We start from the raw sequence: 18,475 nt of genomic DNA, 5'->3' as shown, positions 1-18,475 counted from the left end.
AAGTACACATTGTAGACATTACCATAGAACTCAACATTTTTGATGAATTTTGTATTAGTAAAAAAAAAAACTCATTCAGGTTTCTCGAAGATCTCTGCTAACCTTTATGTCCCAGGGAAGGATGACTGCTATCCCAGACTGACTTGCTGCTCAATTCCTTTATACTAACTCAAGATGACTGAATGCTTAACATTTAGACCCACGTCCTCATCTATCAACTGTTTTTGTAAGAACAAGAAATGGATAGCAGAGACTGATCAAAGCTTTCCAGTCTTCTCCTACTAAGCTGCAAGACACTTTTGCAGCTAAAGCTGGCAGACGTTTGACAGTGGGCCTTAAAGAAAAAACACTGCTCAAGACAAAACAGCCTTCAATTTGAAGGTCTGCTACCGAAACAAGTTAACTGGGAATTCTCAGTCTGACAAGCTGGGAAGACCTTCATTCTCAGGTGACCTCCAAATCAGTTGCATGCTATCCTCTGCTGTAGGGTCAATTTTTGGAATTTGAATAAAAATACACACTCCTGCCCCGTCACCCCACCCCCAATATCAGAATTAATTTTATTTTTATCATTTACATTTGTGGTGGCTTAACCCAAGCAGCCACCCAGTCCAGTCAGTCACTCCTCCCCTTGAGTGGGATGGCGGAGAGAACCAGAAAAGCAACAGTGAGAAAAATTGTGGTCAGAGATAATGACAGTTTAATAAGTGAAGGAAATAGGAAAAGAAAAAAAATGATGCAACGATGCAAAGGCATCACTCACTACCTCCCACCAGCAGACCAATGTCCAGCCAGTTACTTTGGAGAGTCCCCAGCTTTTACTGCTGAGTATGACATTACACAGCAGGGAATATCCCTCTGGTCAATTCAGGTCAGCCTTCCCAGCGATGTCCCCCTTCCAGCCTCTTGCCCATCCCTAGCCCTACTCATCACAGCGACAGAATGAGAAACTGAGAAAGCCTTGGTGCTGTGCAACACTGTTCAGCAAGAGTTAACATACTGGTGTGCTATCAACACTGTTTTAGTTACAAATTCAAATCAAAGCACAATGTGGGCTGCTATGAAGAAAATCAACTCCATCCCAACCAGACCCAGTAAAACATTTCTTTTAAAGGTACCTTTTCACTGCCAGCTTTAGAAATTCTTTCTGCTGCGCTATTGCTTTCAAGGCAGATTCCTTCATCAACTCCATCATCATTAGAAAAATCATTGCTCATCTGATCACTGTGACAACTGCCTTCATTTTCAGCTCCACTATCAGTGCAACTCTCAGTCTGAGGAGACTTCTTAAAAATAAGACATACAAACTAATATCAGACAACATTTAAAGTTACATGGAAAAAGAAATAACAATACGTTTGTAAAGTGAAAAAATTCCCATCTGCAAAACAATGAAACTTTTCAAAAAAATCTAGAGACCTCTGCAATTCAGCATCAAAACCAGACTTGTTTCTCTTAGTAACTGTGTTCAGTCCACCTCTTCGATCAGTATTTTCTGATTGTTGTTGTGTGCAACTGAATGGTAATTACCTGGTTTCATACTTGACAAGATTGTATCTGTTACTAGCCTATTCCATTTACTAGTTAATTCAATTAAATATCCGGAAGATCAGTATCAGATAACAAATCCTATTGTAACACGGTCCTGTTAATCAGAACTGATTTGACTGGAAATATTTTCATCCACAAAGATTGTTTTTCCATTCAACTCACGGGACAGAGTCAACATATTTCAGTAAGACTGAATAGCATTCTATTAGCTTAAAAGAGTGATGTCAACAACACTATGAATGCAGTTCATTAGTACAAGTCAGTATATCTATCTCTTACCTGATCCTCTTTTCTCTCAGTAATTCTTTTGATTTTCTGACAGTTGTTAAATTTGTCTCAAGTTCTCCCAGATCAATCTTCATTCTCATTTAGCCTCCCCACCCAGTAACACTTTGAGAAGTATCAAACTGCTTAAATGGCACACTTCATAAAACAAAGGTTTATATACAGTCAGAAAAGCCTCTCCATAGGCATATCAACACAGTATTTCTCATACCACTACAAGCTAGCAGAGTGACATAATGTTTTCAGAAATTGAATTAGAGGAATAAATTTAGTCTTTAATACAGAAGGCGCATTAAATACTCTTTGGTGAATGTCATTGCACAACATGAATTTTGGCCAAAACCAGGAGAGTTAAAAGCCAGAAGATAGAAATGAAAAATAAAGTTTTTAAAAATCTCATTTCTACAGCATACACAACATTGTGAGTCAGAGGGAAGGAATTAATCATTAATGTTTGCTGGACTAACTTCAGCATTCAGAGTTTCAAAACTGTACATCATCTCTTGTAACAAAACCAGATTTAGACACAACTTTTAAGACAGACATTTCATTCTGGATTTGCAGTTTATGTAGAAGCCCTGAGACTTGTGCTTTTAGATCACTTGTGAAGATACAAGAAATCAGAAACAACTTTTTTTATTGAAGCACGAAAATCCAATAGTAATTAGAGAACATGCTTCCTTTTCAATGTAACAAAAATCCACATTGAAAGATTTAAAAAATTCAAAATAAAACGTTGCCATGGCTAAAGAATATTTTACGTAGATGAATGTTGTTAAAATGGGTTTAATAGACTGACATTTTATTAATGAGAAACTTCAGCAAAGTTAAAGACTTTTTTTCTGAAAGCAAACACTTTACCTCATCTTCAACATCAATGAAGACGCTCATGTCTAACTCCTCAGGAAAAGTCATACGATCATTGAGTTTAATTCTGTGCATAGTGGTATAATCGAAGTCAAATCTCTTCAGCTGTAAGGTCAGCAGATACGGAAAGTGCAAGAAACGCAGACCCTAAACAAAGCAAATACAAGATCATGCTACCGTTGTCAGGACTGGTATTTACCAGAAGTAATTTTTGCAAATGATCTGGACGGTCTTTACCTTCCTTGCATCACATTTCTTCTTACATCGTTCACAAAAATACTGATTGGGGCCATCAAGAATCTCAGGCTGAATGAAAGCATGCAGTGCTTCTTCCTAATAACAAAAAGAAGTTACCTGATTTTTAAAGAATGTTTACTATGTAGGTATAAAACAGAACAATACATTTACAATGAGATTGCAAACACATACAAAGTACTTCAGTTAAACATACAACCAAAATATGATTGATAAAATTTGATGCAGGCACATAGTTGGGAAAATATGAAGAGAAACCCAACCTTTCTACCCAGCCCAGGGTTAGATAGTCAAACCACAATTACTGCTAACTATATTTCATTCAGTATTTGACAAATCCAAATTGCCTTTGTTTTAATAAACATACTGTAGAAAATGACATTTTGTCCTGTTATCTTGCACATCACATTTAGTCAACGTCTGTTCAGTCAGCTGCTGTGAAAATGAGCCTATTTTTCAACCCTGCTTTGGCCCTGTTCTCCCAGAATTTTGAGATGGTTTCTTCTGGGTTCATGAAGAATTGTTCCCAACAGATACCATCCAATAATTACTGGGCAGGGGGAGGTAGCAGGAAAAAATGTTACTCAATTCCTCAGTGCCCTGCCTGAAGACAGCCTTAGTCCCATTCTACAAAGGGACTTGGGAAACTACATTTGAAGATATCACTTTTAAGTGAGGTGGGGAAAGGATGGAGGGAGAGTATTTGAGCTTCGCTCCCAAAGAGGCAAGAACTAGATATGGCTATCTCCTGTAAAGATAGAACTAGTTTCCTAGCGTAAACATTATGAAGCAACTGACCAAAACCTGGAATTTTGTCTTCCGACAACTGCCCAAGAGCTCTGTCACTAATCCTTAAATCCAGGAGCTTAATGATTTCTACTTTGCTCCTCTCTACAGCAAACAACATTCAAAAATAAAACCAAACTGATCATTTGTCCTGCCCCTAACATAATTTGCAACAATGATACTGCACAGAGGTTGTATATACTTGAGAACAACCTTGTTCAAACAAAATTCACTAAGAATATTGAGATGAATTCAGTGAAGAATTTTACTCAGAGATTTTAAAAGTTAAAACCTTTAACCCAGCTGATATGCTCTGGGTTTCTGAACTCCAGGTGGAACCCAGAAGTTCGCTGATCATCTATGGAGGTGAAAACAAATACAACTTGCATATTTAGATGTTCAGTTTAAAACAAAGATTATCAACAGAAACAACGGTTTTAAAATCATCACCTCTTATGAATGACTGTAGCTGTTCCCTGAAGTCTGAACAAGTAAGAAGGGGCTTAACTGGGCATAGTAAACTCACCAATTATAACATCTGGCTGGCACAGAAATTAAGATTCCTATCTAAATCACGTTGTTTGGTAAGTCATGCTTTGGGAGGAAATCAAGGATATGCCAAGCTCTTCAAAAAGCCTCCAATTCTTCCCTTCTCCCTTCTTTGTTTCTGAGAACTCAGGGAAGTAGCAAGAACAACAATAAAACAAATATTTTCCAGAAGCTCTGTTGCTGTTCTAGGAGAAAGGACTTTTAAGAAGGACTGTATTCCAGGTGACAACTATTCACAAATGAAGAATATGCCAAACTCAATAGAACACTGAAGGCAGTTATCTCACTTTACCATTTTTGGAACCAGTCAGAAAAATCCTTGAACAGCCCTGAAATCACAGCTCTTTGGCAGACTCTCTAGACACGTGAAAATGTTTTAGTTTAGAGTCTGAATTGAACTGGCATCTATGTATTTACTTCCTAAATGCTACAGAGGCTGAGTTGCTTTTTACTCAAGGACAATCAATAGCTAACGTTTAGTAAGATTATGAACTGAAATGTGAGGAATCTCATTCTAAAAATGTAAGAAAGAAGACTAAGCGAGTTATAAACCTGCTTAAAAAGAACAGCAAACAAATAGATTACTGCGTTTTGACTATTCTTTAAACTAGTTAAGGAATTAAAATTCAGAACTATTTAAATGCAAGCAAAAAAGTTAACCAACACAGAACATATGAAATGTAGAAAGTGTCACATAATGACCACAGAACTCTCTCTTATGAATCAAATGCCAGTTAAGACAACAAAAATGTATTTTGAGTGTAAGTAAAAAGTTGCAATTCATGCATCAACATGAATATGAATGAATGGGAAGACAGGAATAGTGGGACAGAAATGATTATGTAATGCTTACATGTGATGTGCAATTTAACAGGGGAGCACGCTATAAATTTTTACATATGGGAAAAAGTGATGCACCTTCAGACCCTCAAAAACTGAATGAAGTATTATTATACCACTCTTGGGGTTTCATTGCTTAGCACACATAGTGAGCTGCGCTTTGAAAAACTTGATTAAAACTCCTGAGAACTCCACTATTTTTGAGCTATGTGAATATCCATGTATTTTTCAATCCCTGTATAAGGAACACTGCTGTTCCTCTGGTTTACTCATGTGTGTCTCCTCCAGAATTATTCTATATAGTCTTTACAGAAAAGCCAGTTCTGCTGATTAGGATGTTTCTTAATACAGTTCCTATTCTAATGCAGTTCACCATTTTCTACTCTGACTTTACTCAGCAAAACCAGTGACAAAGCTTCTATGCTGCGCAACCTATCACATGACGTCCCCCATTTTTGTGCAACTCTACTTTTAAATGTTATCTTTGACATTATCTTTGAAGAGGTAACTATTATATAGCCTTAGAGGTACTAAGCATTTCCAACATTACACACACACACTTCAAAATATACCATAAATGATCAAGCAATAGATTAGTATGCCAAAAGCTATTTGAACGTTTTTTTTTATAGTTCACAGAATCAAAAGAACAATATAGGCTGAAAGAGACTTTTGGAGATCATCTGATCCTAACTCCCTGCTCAAAACAGGTCCAACTCAAAGCACATTGCTCAGGGCCCTGTCTAGCCAAGTTCTGAGTATATCCAATTTTTAATATTCTGATTATGAGATTTGTAACACTTTGCATACTAAAATGCCATAACAAGCAGTTCAAACTCATTATTATCTGGCTAAAGATAGGCATTCCACAAGAATGCATTATCATATAGTAGTTTGACAGATATGTTACTGCAAGCATTTGAAATGTGAAAATTTGTAAAATCTGTGAACAGGAGCCAGAGAACCTTTATGAAAAGTTACACAATAAATATCAATTAGGCAAAATTGTTCTTGGAAAAAACTAGAAACTTTCAGATCTCATCTAGTTTTCCCATGCCCAAAGAATATGCTCAACTAAAAATAGAAGACCTTGTTGTTACCAATCTAGCTTAAAAAAAAAAAAAAGTGTAAATATCACACCATCCATATTCTAACAACCTTCAACAGTTTTAGTTTGGCAATGACACCACAAAGTAAGCTCACATCGAAGTCCAAATTAATTTCTGCCCCCAAAAAAAGGTCTACTTTATGCATACTTACACCCTCAAAAGGAAAGCTAACATACAAAAGATGGTGAAAACTAACAACACTTCACAAAACAGAACTGTACTTGCTACATCTTCAGCATACTTGTATTATTACTAGTCCTCTGGTACTACAAAGCAATTTCCACTGTTTTCTAATAACATAATTTCAGCACGCCAGCTAGTTCACCATTGCATTCACTCTTCTTTCAGCTGTTCTTCATCCTGCAAAACTGGTATGTTTTGCAGTCAAAAAAAAAAATCTTCTTAGGTTATGTCTAATGCTGTTAAATTTAGACATCTATACAAAAGATACTAGTAGCTACAAAAAAATCAGTATGTGAATTGCTGCTCCTGTTTACCTCCTTGAAATAAGCTATATACTTTTATGCCTATAGTTCTACTGACCTCAAGATTCAGGTTTTTTTTCAAACCATGTCCTTGAACAATGAAGACAGTTTAACTACTTTTCCAAAAACTCTCTTAAGATACATACTGACAAGATCACAGTGCCTCAGAGCTGCTCTAGTGAGTCTGTAGCTATGTAGTCTTACTACATGAACTTGGGGGATGGAGTGGGGAAATCAGAAAAATAAAATTCAAAATGCAAACCTTAAAAACATGCTGAAGAATTTCAGAATTAATTCACATTAGGAAATAAAGAAAGCATTACATTATCTTTCCCAGTTCTTCAATGTACCTATGTATTTACAAGTAATATACATATTTATAGACAAATGCAATATTTCAGGTATCTACATTTTTTGGTAGTACACAATGTCGAACAGTGGGATAATACACTTTATGTGGCATTCTACAGATTAACCTTACTTAAAGCTCATACATCCATTCTCTCTTATTAGAAAGTAATGGAAAATCACTTACCTCTAACTAGAGTTCTTTGAAGGTAGTATCCTCCTTAGATCCCCTATCTTGGGTTGTGTCGCCTGCTGCAAGTTCCCTCAGGAGCTGACTAGCAAGGTCTAAAAAGTTTTGCATTCCCTTCTATAAGCCCTATTAGCGCATGTGTGAATTTTTTGATCTCTCACTCATACCCTTTTACCTAAACCTACTAAATCACCATCACCTATGGATCAATGGAGGATACTACCTTCAGAGAATTCCATTTAGAAACAGGCGATTTTTCCCTTCTCCAAAAGCAAGTATCCTCCATATCTCCCCACTGTTGAAGACTAGAAAACTAAAAATTACATCTGCTATAGATAATACAAATGCAGGGAGGAAAATCAACTGAATATAATCAGAATATGAATTAAAAAAAGCTCAAAAAATTGAAGCATCAATACAAATTGCAACCATGTAACTCTGCATAACAAAAATCTTAAGACTTTTCCTCAATGTAGTAAACCCAGTAAATACTGATTTACATGAGAAATATCAAATACTACTAAAAGTAATCTGATATTTAAGTTCTTAACTGTTCAAGCTTTCTGTGTTTTTTCAAATATACAGGTTTTTTTTAATCACTCCACTATAGACTTCTAAACTAAAGAAAAAAATTCAATTTGAGACACACATACAATGCATTGTTAAATGCCGAATACAACTACCTGAACTGAATAGTTTCCATTACTTTAATAGATGAGAAAAATCTCATTATTGAAGAAAAATTACAATCAAAAATTTTGTTCAGGGAATATTTCTAGAAATGAGTTTTCAAAGGTGAAAAAGGAAGCCTTCTACATAAAATATCCATCTGTATCAATACAGCTTCAATTAGCTGGATAGTTATAAAAAATTTTAATGCAATCTTAAAAAGAATTCGGAAGACTTTACTAACTTGAATCCTTTTTGAGAGATCAACGTCCCTCATCTTTACTACTTCTCAAGATTGGTATTCACAGTTTTAAAATATGAAGTAGTTTCAACCTACATTGCAGTTTAATCTAACAATTCTTTTCTTAACAGAATTACTGTTAAGAATTATGGATGATTAGTGCTTAAACAAATACCACCAGCATACCAAATACAAAAGGAAAAATACTTTATACCCAAGAAATAATTCTGGTAAGCTAATTACACAGCAAGTCTTGTTTAAAACAACCTTTACTGAAAGACTTGTTTGATTTATTCTCACAACTTCATCCATAGTACGGGTATTTTAAGCCACAACAGTGGAACGTCAGTTTGTAATCACCTCTTTTCAAGGGAGTGGAAAAAATAAAACAAAAAACCTTCCATAGATTTATTAAGCAATATACATGCTTGCCAACATCAGTAATGCTGGAGCAAAAGTGACCAGGAACACTGATACACGATAGGACTTTTTATTATCATTAAATTGCTTGTTAAAAGCATTTGGTATCTGAGAAGTAAACTTTAAGAAGCACAGAAACAACATGGCAATTAAGTCAACGTTCTGTTCTGTCACTAAGATTTTCAACACTGCTATAAAAATTTAGCAGATGTGCCAATAAAGAGAACAACCCAAATAAAACTTACTGATCTCAAAAATATCTTGAGTAAATGCTGAAGACTTTTATCAGGAAGAAAATAATAATTGATTACTGCAGCCCTAAGGCAATAAAGTTGCATTTCCCCTCCCCTTATACATGCACCAGTAGGACTCATTGAAGGGCAAAGGAAAAAACAAAACAAAACAAAAAATAAACCAAAAAGCCAAAAAAAAATCTTCTAGAACTTGCTAGCTGGTTCACTGCACAAAGACGAACACCCCAAGATGGAGTATCTAGGATGATACTTACCATATAACAAATTATACCACTGTCGCATTATGTATTCTATGTGTGTATGGATGCACTATTAGTCAGCATAATAGTACACACCACGCTAGCAAACGCCTGGTTGGAGCCATACGGCCGGATGACCAAAGGAATATCCAGGTAAGTGTCAATTCTCCAGCCTTCATAGCCACATTCTAGGCATCTTACATAGTCCTTCAGTTTGCCTTGATACAGTTGATTTATAAGATCAGCCTGAAACAAATAGATATTCAACAGACCTGTAAACAAATGAAATGGAATATACTTCCTTTCTTTAGTTTTACCAAAAAATGCCTTTTTTTATATATACTAAGTATTAATTAATAGCTACATACAAAGCATAGCTACACATTTAAGAATACCGTTCCCCAGCACGACATCCGTCTCCTGATCTCTTGTTTTCCCCTGCCCCACCACTACATAAACCACTTATCAAATGAGCTTCTCAAATCATGTTATAAAAGCTTCACAGTGTACTTCCTGGTCATGTCGTAAGAGTGACTACAAAACTACCAAAATTGAAGTTTGTGTTTTAAAAACAAGCCTGATCTTGCACACATTGTTAACAGATTGATACTGCAGTCCTTCCCTTTGTATCCAGAGGTAGGTGCTGAAAGATAAAGGAAGTATTTGCCAATCTACAAAACTGAAAACTGACCTACAGCAAGTTGGCCGCTTATCAGAACACAGCATGTGATATGAATATATGCTTAACTTTCTCCTACATTAGAAGAGTAGGCTTGAGCTTCAAGAACCTGCAATGTAGCCTAATAAATACTGACAGCAAGGATGCTATCACAGGAGTTACACAATCATTTTCTGTGCTTCAAATAAAGACTAAGTATCCTGAGTACAGAATATTCCACTTTTAATTGGGAGAGGAAAGCAGAAGCAACACACTCTTGGAAGTCATACATTATAGTAGCTTAACTATTGCATCAAACAAGAAAACTGGCAGCTATGGCACACTTTCAACATCCCGGTCTTTAAGATTCAGTTAATATTTTAATATTAAAATATTTAATCATCCTTACAAAAAAAACCCCAAAACAACAAAACCTCACAACAATACCACACCACTGAATGAACAGAAGAAAGCTTTCATACTCTTACCTGTTCTGTTTGCTTCCATTTCTGCTCCAAAGCATCAAACATGACCCTACAAAGCTCCTGTACATCATGTTGCTGCCATGCTGGTAGAAATTGAAAATAATCTTAATTAAAACAAGGGATGTTACTAGCCTGAGAACTCTTCCTAAAAAGCTACCGATTTGTTAACTCTGTACCTATTATTTACTACACTATTCACTATTGGGCCAGTGTTCAATTCCACAAGCAGCTGCCTCTCAAGTTAAGTCAGAAAAATAAGCAGACAGCTTGGCCTTGATGTTTATGCATAAACAAGAATTGCGGACATAAGGAAGAATATGTAAAAAATACAGAAATGCTAATATGCATTGTTACAAAATGAACTGGTTCTGACTTATTTCCCACTGTGTTGACGCTCTAAAATTCAACTTTAAACTCCTTATCATCAAGCGATTCCTCCATGGAATAATCAGCAGGTTACGGGCTAAAATTACACTATACAAAGTGTCAAAAAGACAAATACAGTGTTTGATTTCATGGAATTATCCATATTGTTTTCTACTTAAATGGAACATGTGCACTTAACATTTGCAATTCAAAATAGAAGCAAGTTTCTCATGAAGAGGTACTTCTTTAGAAACAATTAACAACTGTAATTGCATCTTAATTACAAAAATATAAAGCTTTTTACTTTAACAGCCTAAAACTCACAGACATAATTTCTTTGAAAATCAAACACGCACAACAAAGTAACCATTTAAGCTATTTTGTTTCCATTGAAACAAAGTGGATGCCAATAATTATTTTTAATTATTCCAGTATTTTTCCCCATCAACAGCGGTTAAGCCCCGAACAGGCAGCTGCTGAAACAAATCACACAAGCTTAATAACTGCATATTACCCTCACTGCTATCCCATCCAAAACTCCGTGTAACATCTGTTGTTTCAATTGCTCTTTTTTTGCTGGTCTGCAGTAAAACAAACAGCCTTTGAAGTTGGTAGGGGATACTTGTCACAGGATCCTCTTCAGATTCTTCAAATTCCCATCTATTCATAACACAAGATATTTGACAATTAAAAATCCTTTGAAAACATTACTCAAAAAAAGGCATTTAAATCAGCATTTATTATATTTCAAAAGGTCTACCACACTACAGAGGTTAACTGAAGCTCTTTTTCTTGGGAAAAGTCAAATGAAACTGCTTTCCATTTCCACAGTAAATGACAATACTATTCTTTAAATGTACATATCTAACACAAACAAATGAAATAATATTTAAGCAATTCACTGCACAAATACAGACATGAAATGCACTTAGTATCAAACTTAAATTCAAGTTTGATGTTTTCAAGATGGGACAAATGCTTTAAAAATCTTGTCCATGCCACAATCAATAACATATCTTAGTATTTTAGTAAAAACTGAAGCTTTTAAGTTTATAATTTATATAAGTCTATCCCACTTGACTTCAAGTATGCTTTTCAGTATCCAAACAAGGAAATTTTGACAGGAGGCATTCAAAAGGGTCTCCTACCAATACATACCAGCACAAACTTAAGAACAGGCTTTGACTATATATACTCACTTATATAACGCATTTCTAAATTCAGGAGTCATGAAAAGTGTTTGCAGAAGGCTGTTCAAGTAGCAAGTCATTGCTTGATTTACTAGCCCCACATAACCTACAAATACAACACGAATGAGATGGAAAAACACAAAAAGATGGGGAATCACTTTAAGAGTTAAAGCATTTGACAAGAAAATTTGTGATAAAGTTTACTTAAGAACTGCATCCATCTGTTGTCATCTATTGTTATCTACACTATAAAAATTGAGGGACTATTACAATTGCTCATTTATGAGAGCAATGGAGAGTAATAGTTTCCACCACAGAAATAATTCCCCTGAATGACACAAAGCTATTTTAGCGATCCTGAATTTCACAGCAATAAATATTTAATGTTGAATACTGCACCAATGGGGATATAGGTAACTGTAAAATTTTAATAGTAGTTTTAAATACTTTACAGAATAAACTAGAACTTTATTTATTGTTATTAATTATTATATATTAATTGTGTACTAGCTTACTTATTGTCTGATGTCACCTTAAAAGATCCTACTTATAATAATGTAAATACAATTTGTACTGCATTGGTTTGTACTATCATCTCGGAACTATAAATAAAAAAAACCCCAAAAAACTCAAAAGTGCCCACATGCATCTATCTTCTAAAACCTTCTCCCACAATAATAAATTAAAACAGCTACTAAAAATCTGTTATTTTTTATTAGCTGACAAGGAAATTATTTACTTATATTCCTCTCACTGATCTTCTCCAAAATATACAATATTAACAACTGTTGACAAGTAAGCAGCATATACTGAAGCACAGTATAATAGAGAAATTAAGTATGCCTATTTATTCTCTGAAGCTCTTAGTAAGTATAAAAAAAAATTTCTCAGTTCCATACAAGTAATGAAAAGGCAGCTATTCCATGCAAAACACAGGTGTTTTCTGTGAAGAGACCGAGTTAGAACACATATTTTATTTATTACTCTACCCTATGCAGATCACCTTTTCACAGTTATATTAAATGAAAAAAAGTATGTGGCAGACAAACTTTCTTATAGCTGGAAAAAAAAAATGGAACATGCATGAATTGGTGTAATATGAATGTCATCTTTCTGTCTGCTCAACAAATTTAGTATCAGGAGTTTGTGTCATTACTGAGCTGTAACTTGCCATCTCCTCCCACCTCACTGCGCAGCAAAGGCACCCAGCCAGCCTCCCGGGATCTGCCCTGGCACTTGCGTGGGAGGCAGAGCTGCACTTCCCTTCCAGAGGGAGGCTCCGCTTGCTGGTGTGGAGTCAGGCAGCAGAGGATGAATCTCTTGGGGACCCATGGTGCAGGCAGAGAAGCTGCAATCGGGGGCTATAGCAGGAAGAGTTTACTTAACACGTGGAGCGCAGAGATTTGATGATAGCCCCTCTATAACAGAATATCAAGTACTCATTAAGCTGTGAGAGAACACACAGCTTGAGGTGAGTACTTTTTGGTCATACAATCCTGACTACTTAACTAGGGATGCAGAAGCAGATTAATACTGAAAAGGAGGCCCCTGACAGAGAGGTGGAATTGCACTGACACAAGTAATAAATCTATGGGATACAGCTCTTCTGTTCCAAAATTGATAAAAGAATATTGTAGAAAAAATTACAAAAAAATGTAGTAGTGATGTGGGTTTTTTTTAAAAATAAATAGCAATTTATTTCAAAAAATCTTGAAGTGCTGCTATTTGAAAATATGCCAAAATAATTACAAATTAGTATTGCCTTTACAGGAGAGAACACTATACCTGTCTCTGATTTGCTCAGGACTGAAGAGTAAGAATAGCTTTGACTGACATAGTCATTCGTACAGCCAACAGAGCCTTCTCTTGGAAGAGGTCCTATAAATCTGTCTTGCACGCTGTCATCTGTTGTACCTGACTCCTCCTGAAAACGTAAATACACTGGTTTTATGCAAAAATTAGACAACAATTTTTTACCGAAGCACCTACAAGTTTTACTTCTTACCCTTGTGGCTAAGAAATCAATTTTGCCAAGCGTATCACACGAATGTTACAAACTTGCAGATACGCAGTTACTTGTGTAACTTTAATTGTGCCCTCCAAATTCTCAACCTGTGAGCAATTATTCTTCATATTAGTGGAAGCAAGTGCCTTTTAGAATACTATATAATCAAATACAGTAATATAATGCATACAATAAGCAAGTTTGCTATTTAGCATCTCCTATGTATGAAGTTTTCTGCAGAAAATACAGATAAGGTTTTTTATTCAGGTACAAAAATTACAATTCAATATTCTTTCAGAGTCACCCTCAAATTCTGATCTTGTGCACAATTATTTAAACTCGGATTTTTTCCTTCCCCGTTCAGATAACGAAGTCCGCAACAAAGGATAAGTAGGCCAGCATTATGCTGACATGAGAGCCAAGCAATAAATCTTAATATATCATTATTCTATCCAATCCCTGATTTAAATAAACTGCAGCTGTGTTTATCTTTCACTGCATCACTTTTGAGAACTAGAAAGTCTCAAATATTTTGTTATGGCAGACAGTTGCTTCTAGCAACACTGACAACTCCTTTTATGTATATCTATTTTTTTTTTTTCTCCTTAAATATAAATTTGGAAGCAGGTAACTACTGTTAATACAGGGCTGCCCTTTCTGAGAATTCTGTCAGAGTAGCCTAATATTGCCTTCAAAAGTCCAGAGGAAAAGGTTAGGTATATGGTTAAACTTGTATTGTTAAGACTTGTCTCTAAACATGTCAAAGATTAATTAATTATATAATCTTAGAAAATTACTCAGCAAAGCATTACATAAATATTTGACAAGCATAAATAAAAAGCGACAGCAAATCTTTACTAATGGAATCGGTCCTACTCAGGAGAAACCTAGAAGTGTAAAACAGTAATCTAAAAGTCTGTCAAGAAGCTTCCTGAAGAAGTTTATTGTATGAAATATACAGCCCAGTTTTATTTCATTTTCTGATCTCACATAGGCAATGCACAGAATATACATCTCTCTCCTCACAACACTACAGCTTATGTAGCTGAGTGAAGATTTTACTTACCGGCATTATATGAGGCTGCTCACCATCCTTGTCTGTCAGATGCAGAAAGTTCTTCTTCTCTGGCTCAAAACCAGCATCAAGAATAGTTTTGTCACTGTTCTGATCTATGGGAGTCTGCTAAAAAAAAAACAAAACAAACCACAAAACCAAAACACACACTTTTTAAAAAAAATAAACAGATCTATAAGCAATTAACAGGCTCCCTACTGCTTGAAGCAGCTTCTGACACACTAAGATGAAATGAAAATAAATAATTATCCAGTATAAGCAAAACATACTTATCATTAATATTGAAAGAACTTGGGAATAGTTTAAGAAACAATGTAAATTAAGTATTACAGTACAGTTTAATCCTTAGAAGTTCGTTAATCTATTCAGAAGTCAAGACACTGGTCTATAAGTTTCTTGTGGAACACCAAACCATCCAGTGTCGTATACAACTTGCATACACTTTTTTTTTTTAAGAAAAAAAATATTTCAGCAAGCATAAATATTACTAAACGTTACTGTCTATTTCTTAAGGAATCTTACAAAGTTTTCCAGGTGCATCTATAGAAATTACATTAACTAAAACCAACACTGATTTAAAATAAAGCACATAAGTGCTATTAATCAATTTTTTTGTAGATAATAAATTCAAATCAGTATAAAAGAACATGGAAAGTCACTACACAACATGCTTCTGTTGAGAAGAAATGATTTCTCAAACAAGACCACAGGAAACAGGAGACTAATTATCTTGGGTATTATTATTAAAAATACATACTGATAAGGAAAACTAGCATCACATCTGAATTATCACATTAGTTTCTTTCGTTTAATGATTAAATACATATATCAATTAAGAGCACATTTTGAGACTAAAATATTGATGATATTACAGAACAAAATTCAGCCAAATCAAACTAGTGGTGCCAGTCCCCTCTGGTGCATCTACTACAAATTTTTACAGGAATTAAATGAGTACTACACAATACAGACAGTACTTTTCTATAATATGAAGATTTAAAATGTTTGCTATTCAGGGGAAATAAAAAGCACTTTCGCCATACCGTATCAGTTACATTATCTCCATTTCCCCACATTAAATCAAAAGTTCCATTCACGTAGCCCACTTTTGAAGCCACATCTTCAAATAGCCTTTTAAGTGGTGTGGAAGCTGGCAGGTTCAAGGTAACACGCTCATTCACTGTCTTGGAATTTGTGGTATCTTGTATTATACACAGCACTCTGGGCTCCTCAGCAGCACTTTCCACCTGAAATGACAGCAGGCAACAATCAATGGGTAAAGTTAAGAACATTTTGTTTTGATTTTTCAACTAAACTCCAAGACTTCACCAATAAAATGCACCAATAAAAACCTAAGGATCCTAAAACTGGACTTCATTTTTGAAAGCAGGCGTAAGACAATTAAGAACCTTCCAGGTTTGGGAAATGTATGTAAAAACGAGCTCCATTTTCATGGAACAAGAAGGAATTTGTACGGGTGGATCACTGTGTAGGGAGATAAATTGCTCAAGTTCTGCACATAATTTCAGCCAGTAAGCAGACAGAAGACTGCTTCAAATCATGAACAGACTTTCAAATCACTACTTCAAGCTTATCTTTTGCTTTGATGTGATCATAAATCCTGCTGAAGTAGAAGTATACCTTTTATGATTTTTAGAAATGCAACCCAGAAGATCTGCAAGCTTCCAAATAATCTTGGAAGCTGACCATTAAACAAAAAGTTTAGTAATCAAACCACCAACTTTCTTCTACTAAATCCACTGCTACACGAGTCACAGGAGAAATTCTTCTGCCTGAACAGAGTAAGAAAATCCACATTGCCAAATGGCTACTAGACAAAGTAAAGAGATGTTAAACAGCAACTTCAATATGTCTGAAATCAGAAAAGTAACAAACTTGAATGAAGGTGGCAATGGAATAGTGATAAAATTTTATGGACCCTGGTAAGCTAAGAAAATGGCATTTCCCCAACACTTTCCAACACTGAAAACCCAGAAGTCAAGTATCTAAGCACAATCAATTAATTCTGTCAATTATCCAAAGTTGTAGAACAATAAGGAGTAAACTAATATTTAAATACAGGTCACACAAGAAAACATCAGGTCAGTAAAAGGAATAATTAGTCCCCAAGGACTCAGCCTTTGCTACTTGTAACACACAGAAAGCATTAGTAGTGCATGTCAGAGCACCCAAATCTCAGTCCAGGGCTAAAGGGCACATCATCTAAAAGGGCAAAAAGATACATGCAGTGCTATCACGATTTTCGGTGGATAAACCCATTAATAAATAGCAAGAACTGTGTTCATGCTAAAATGGTAAGCATGTCACAAGCATTTTCTAGAGAATAAAGAACTGCAAAGAAGATCTAAACAACTTCAGCATCCCTTGTATTTCTACACAACCACCCTCACAATACAGATGACCACCAAAGTGGTATAGTCCCTTATAAGAGCTCTTACATCACCAAACCATTTCCAGCAAATATGCAGCACTTCATCTTCATATGTTTAATCTTTACCAGAGAATTTTCAGTTTATGAACTACTTTCCAAGAAGACAGACAAAACTATTCCTGAAACATTAACTACGCATTAAGAAAAAAACACAATTTAGAAGTCTAAGTAATTTTGACATATTACATCCTCACTTTCATCCACAGCACCCAGACACACACAGGGCTGTACTCGAGTAGACTAAAATTCATTTTCACCACTGATTACTTCTCCTGAGTTCTTTCCTTTAAATGTCTCAGTACAGCTTCATTCTTCAGTTTTTTTCTAATTTTTTTTTTTGGAAGCGCTAAACAACAAGCACACAATGTGTCTCTCTCATTGCGTGGTTACAGAAGAAAAGATGACGCTCCTTCAGTGGTCTACTTCCTTGATTTTTCTGGAGAAGGTAAGCAACAGCTAAAACCCAACAAACTCTTAAGATCAACCCACACATGACAGACTTCCCAGCGACAGCAGAGGCTTGCTCTGGGTAGAAGCCCACCCTCCTCTATAGAACAGTGCAAGACATTTGCTACTAGCCATACAGCTTCGTCCAGGAAAGTGTAAATTAACTCAGATATGATTCCCACAGTAATTTTCTAGTGAACCTACAACTTGACCTGCTACTATATATGAGCAAGTCAGGAACAGAAGTTCTCCATTAGAGACTCAATTCCTTGTTCTCCTACAACCTTTACATAACCAATACCTTAACTCCCCTTCTCTCTGCCCAAGATACCTATAAATTCAACTCCTCCTACTCACACTGTCCCCACTACCTTTCGCAGTGAATCAGTTGACTTAAATTGGAGTTGCTACTGAAAATTAGACACACGGTATCTGATGGATGGAAATTATATTAAGCAAACAAATTATAGAAGATTACAGAAGATCTGCTGGTCGGGTTGCTGGATGTTCCATGTCAAGCAAATCCTCTCTTCCTTGTTCACAGATGTAATTCTGACAGACTGAACTGGTTTAACTCAGGGTTAGTACAGCAAAGGGTATTAAGCCAGCATTTGTGCTGCCACTGCTTCAAAGTTATGCATAGTAAATAGACAAAGCAAAAATAACCTCAGCCCAACTCTATTCATGGCAAGCATTCACGCACACCATC

The 18,475-nt window shown here is 35.5% G+C and overlaps 1 protein-coding gene across 4 annotated transcripts in view; it reads right to left on the bottom strand.

The window, feature by feature from the left end:
• USP47 (ubiquitin specific peptidase 47) overlaps positions 1-18,475 on the bottom strand; it is a 56,654-nt gene that overhangs the window by 23,642 nt on the left and 14,537 nt on the right. For 3 of the 4 annotated variants that reach the window (XM_086472443.1, XM_009948516.2, XM_086472444.1), the window contains exons 2-11: positions 15,911-16,114; positions 14,859-14,972; positions 13,573-13,711; positions 11,797-11,893; positions 11,112-11,257; positions 10,235-10,314; positions 9,185-9,334; positions 2,941-3,036; positions 2,698-2,850; positions 1,119-1,286 (exon numbers count right to left, since the gene is read on the bottom strand). In XM_086472443.1, coding sequence (XP_086328569.1) covers positions 1,119-1,286; positions 2,698-2,850; positions 2,941-3,036; positions 9,185-9,334; positions 10,235-10,314; positions 11,112-11,257; positions 11,797-11,893; positions 13,573-13,711; positions 14,859-14,972; positions 15,911-16,114 — 1,347 coding nt within the window. Of the gene's footprint in view, positions 1-1,118; positions 1,287-2,697; positions 2,851-2,940; positions 3,037-9,184; positions 9,335-10,234; positions 10,315-11,111; positions 11,258-11,796; positions 11,894-13,572; positions 13,712-14,858; positions 14,976-15,910; positions 16,115-18,475 lie in introns of all 4 variants that reach the window. The other variant, XM_086472445.1, reaches the window with a different exon arrangement.

The sequence above is a fragment of the Leptosomus discolor genome, chromosome 12, assembly GCF_034619465.1.
Source record: "Leptosomus discolor isolate bLepDis1 chromosome 12, bLepDis1.hap2, whole genome shotgun sequence".
NCBI classification, from domain to species: domain Eukaryota; kingdom Metazoa; phylum Chordata; class Aves; order Leptosomiformes; family Leptosomidae; genus Leptosomus; species Leptosomus discolor.
Note: the sequence above shows the minus strand (reverse complement) of the source record. Positions and strands in the feature narration are given on the sequence as shown.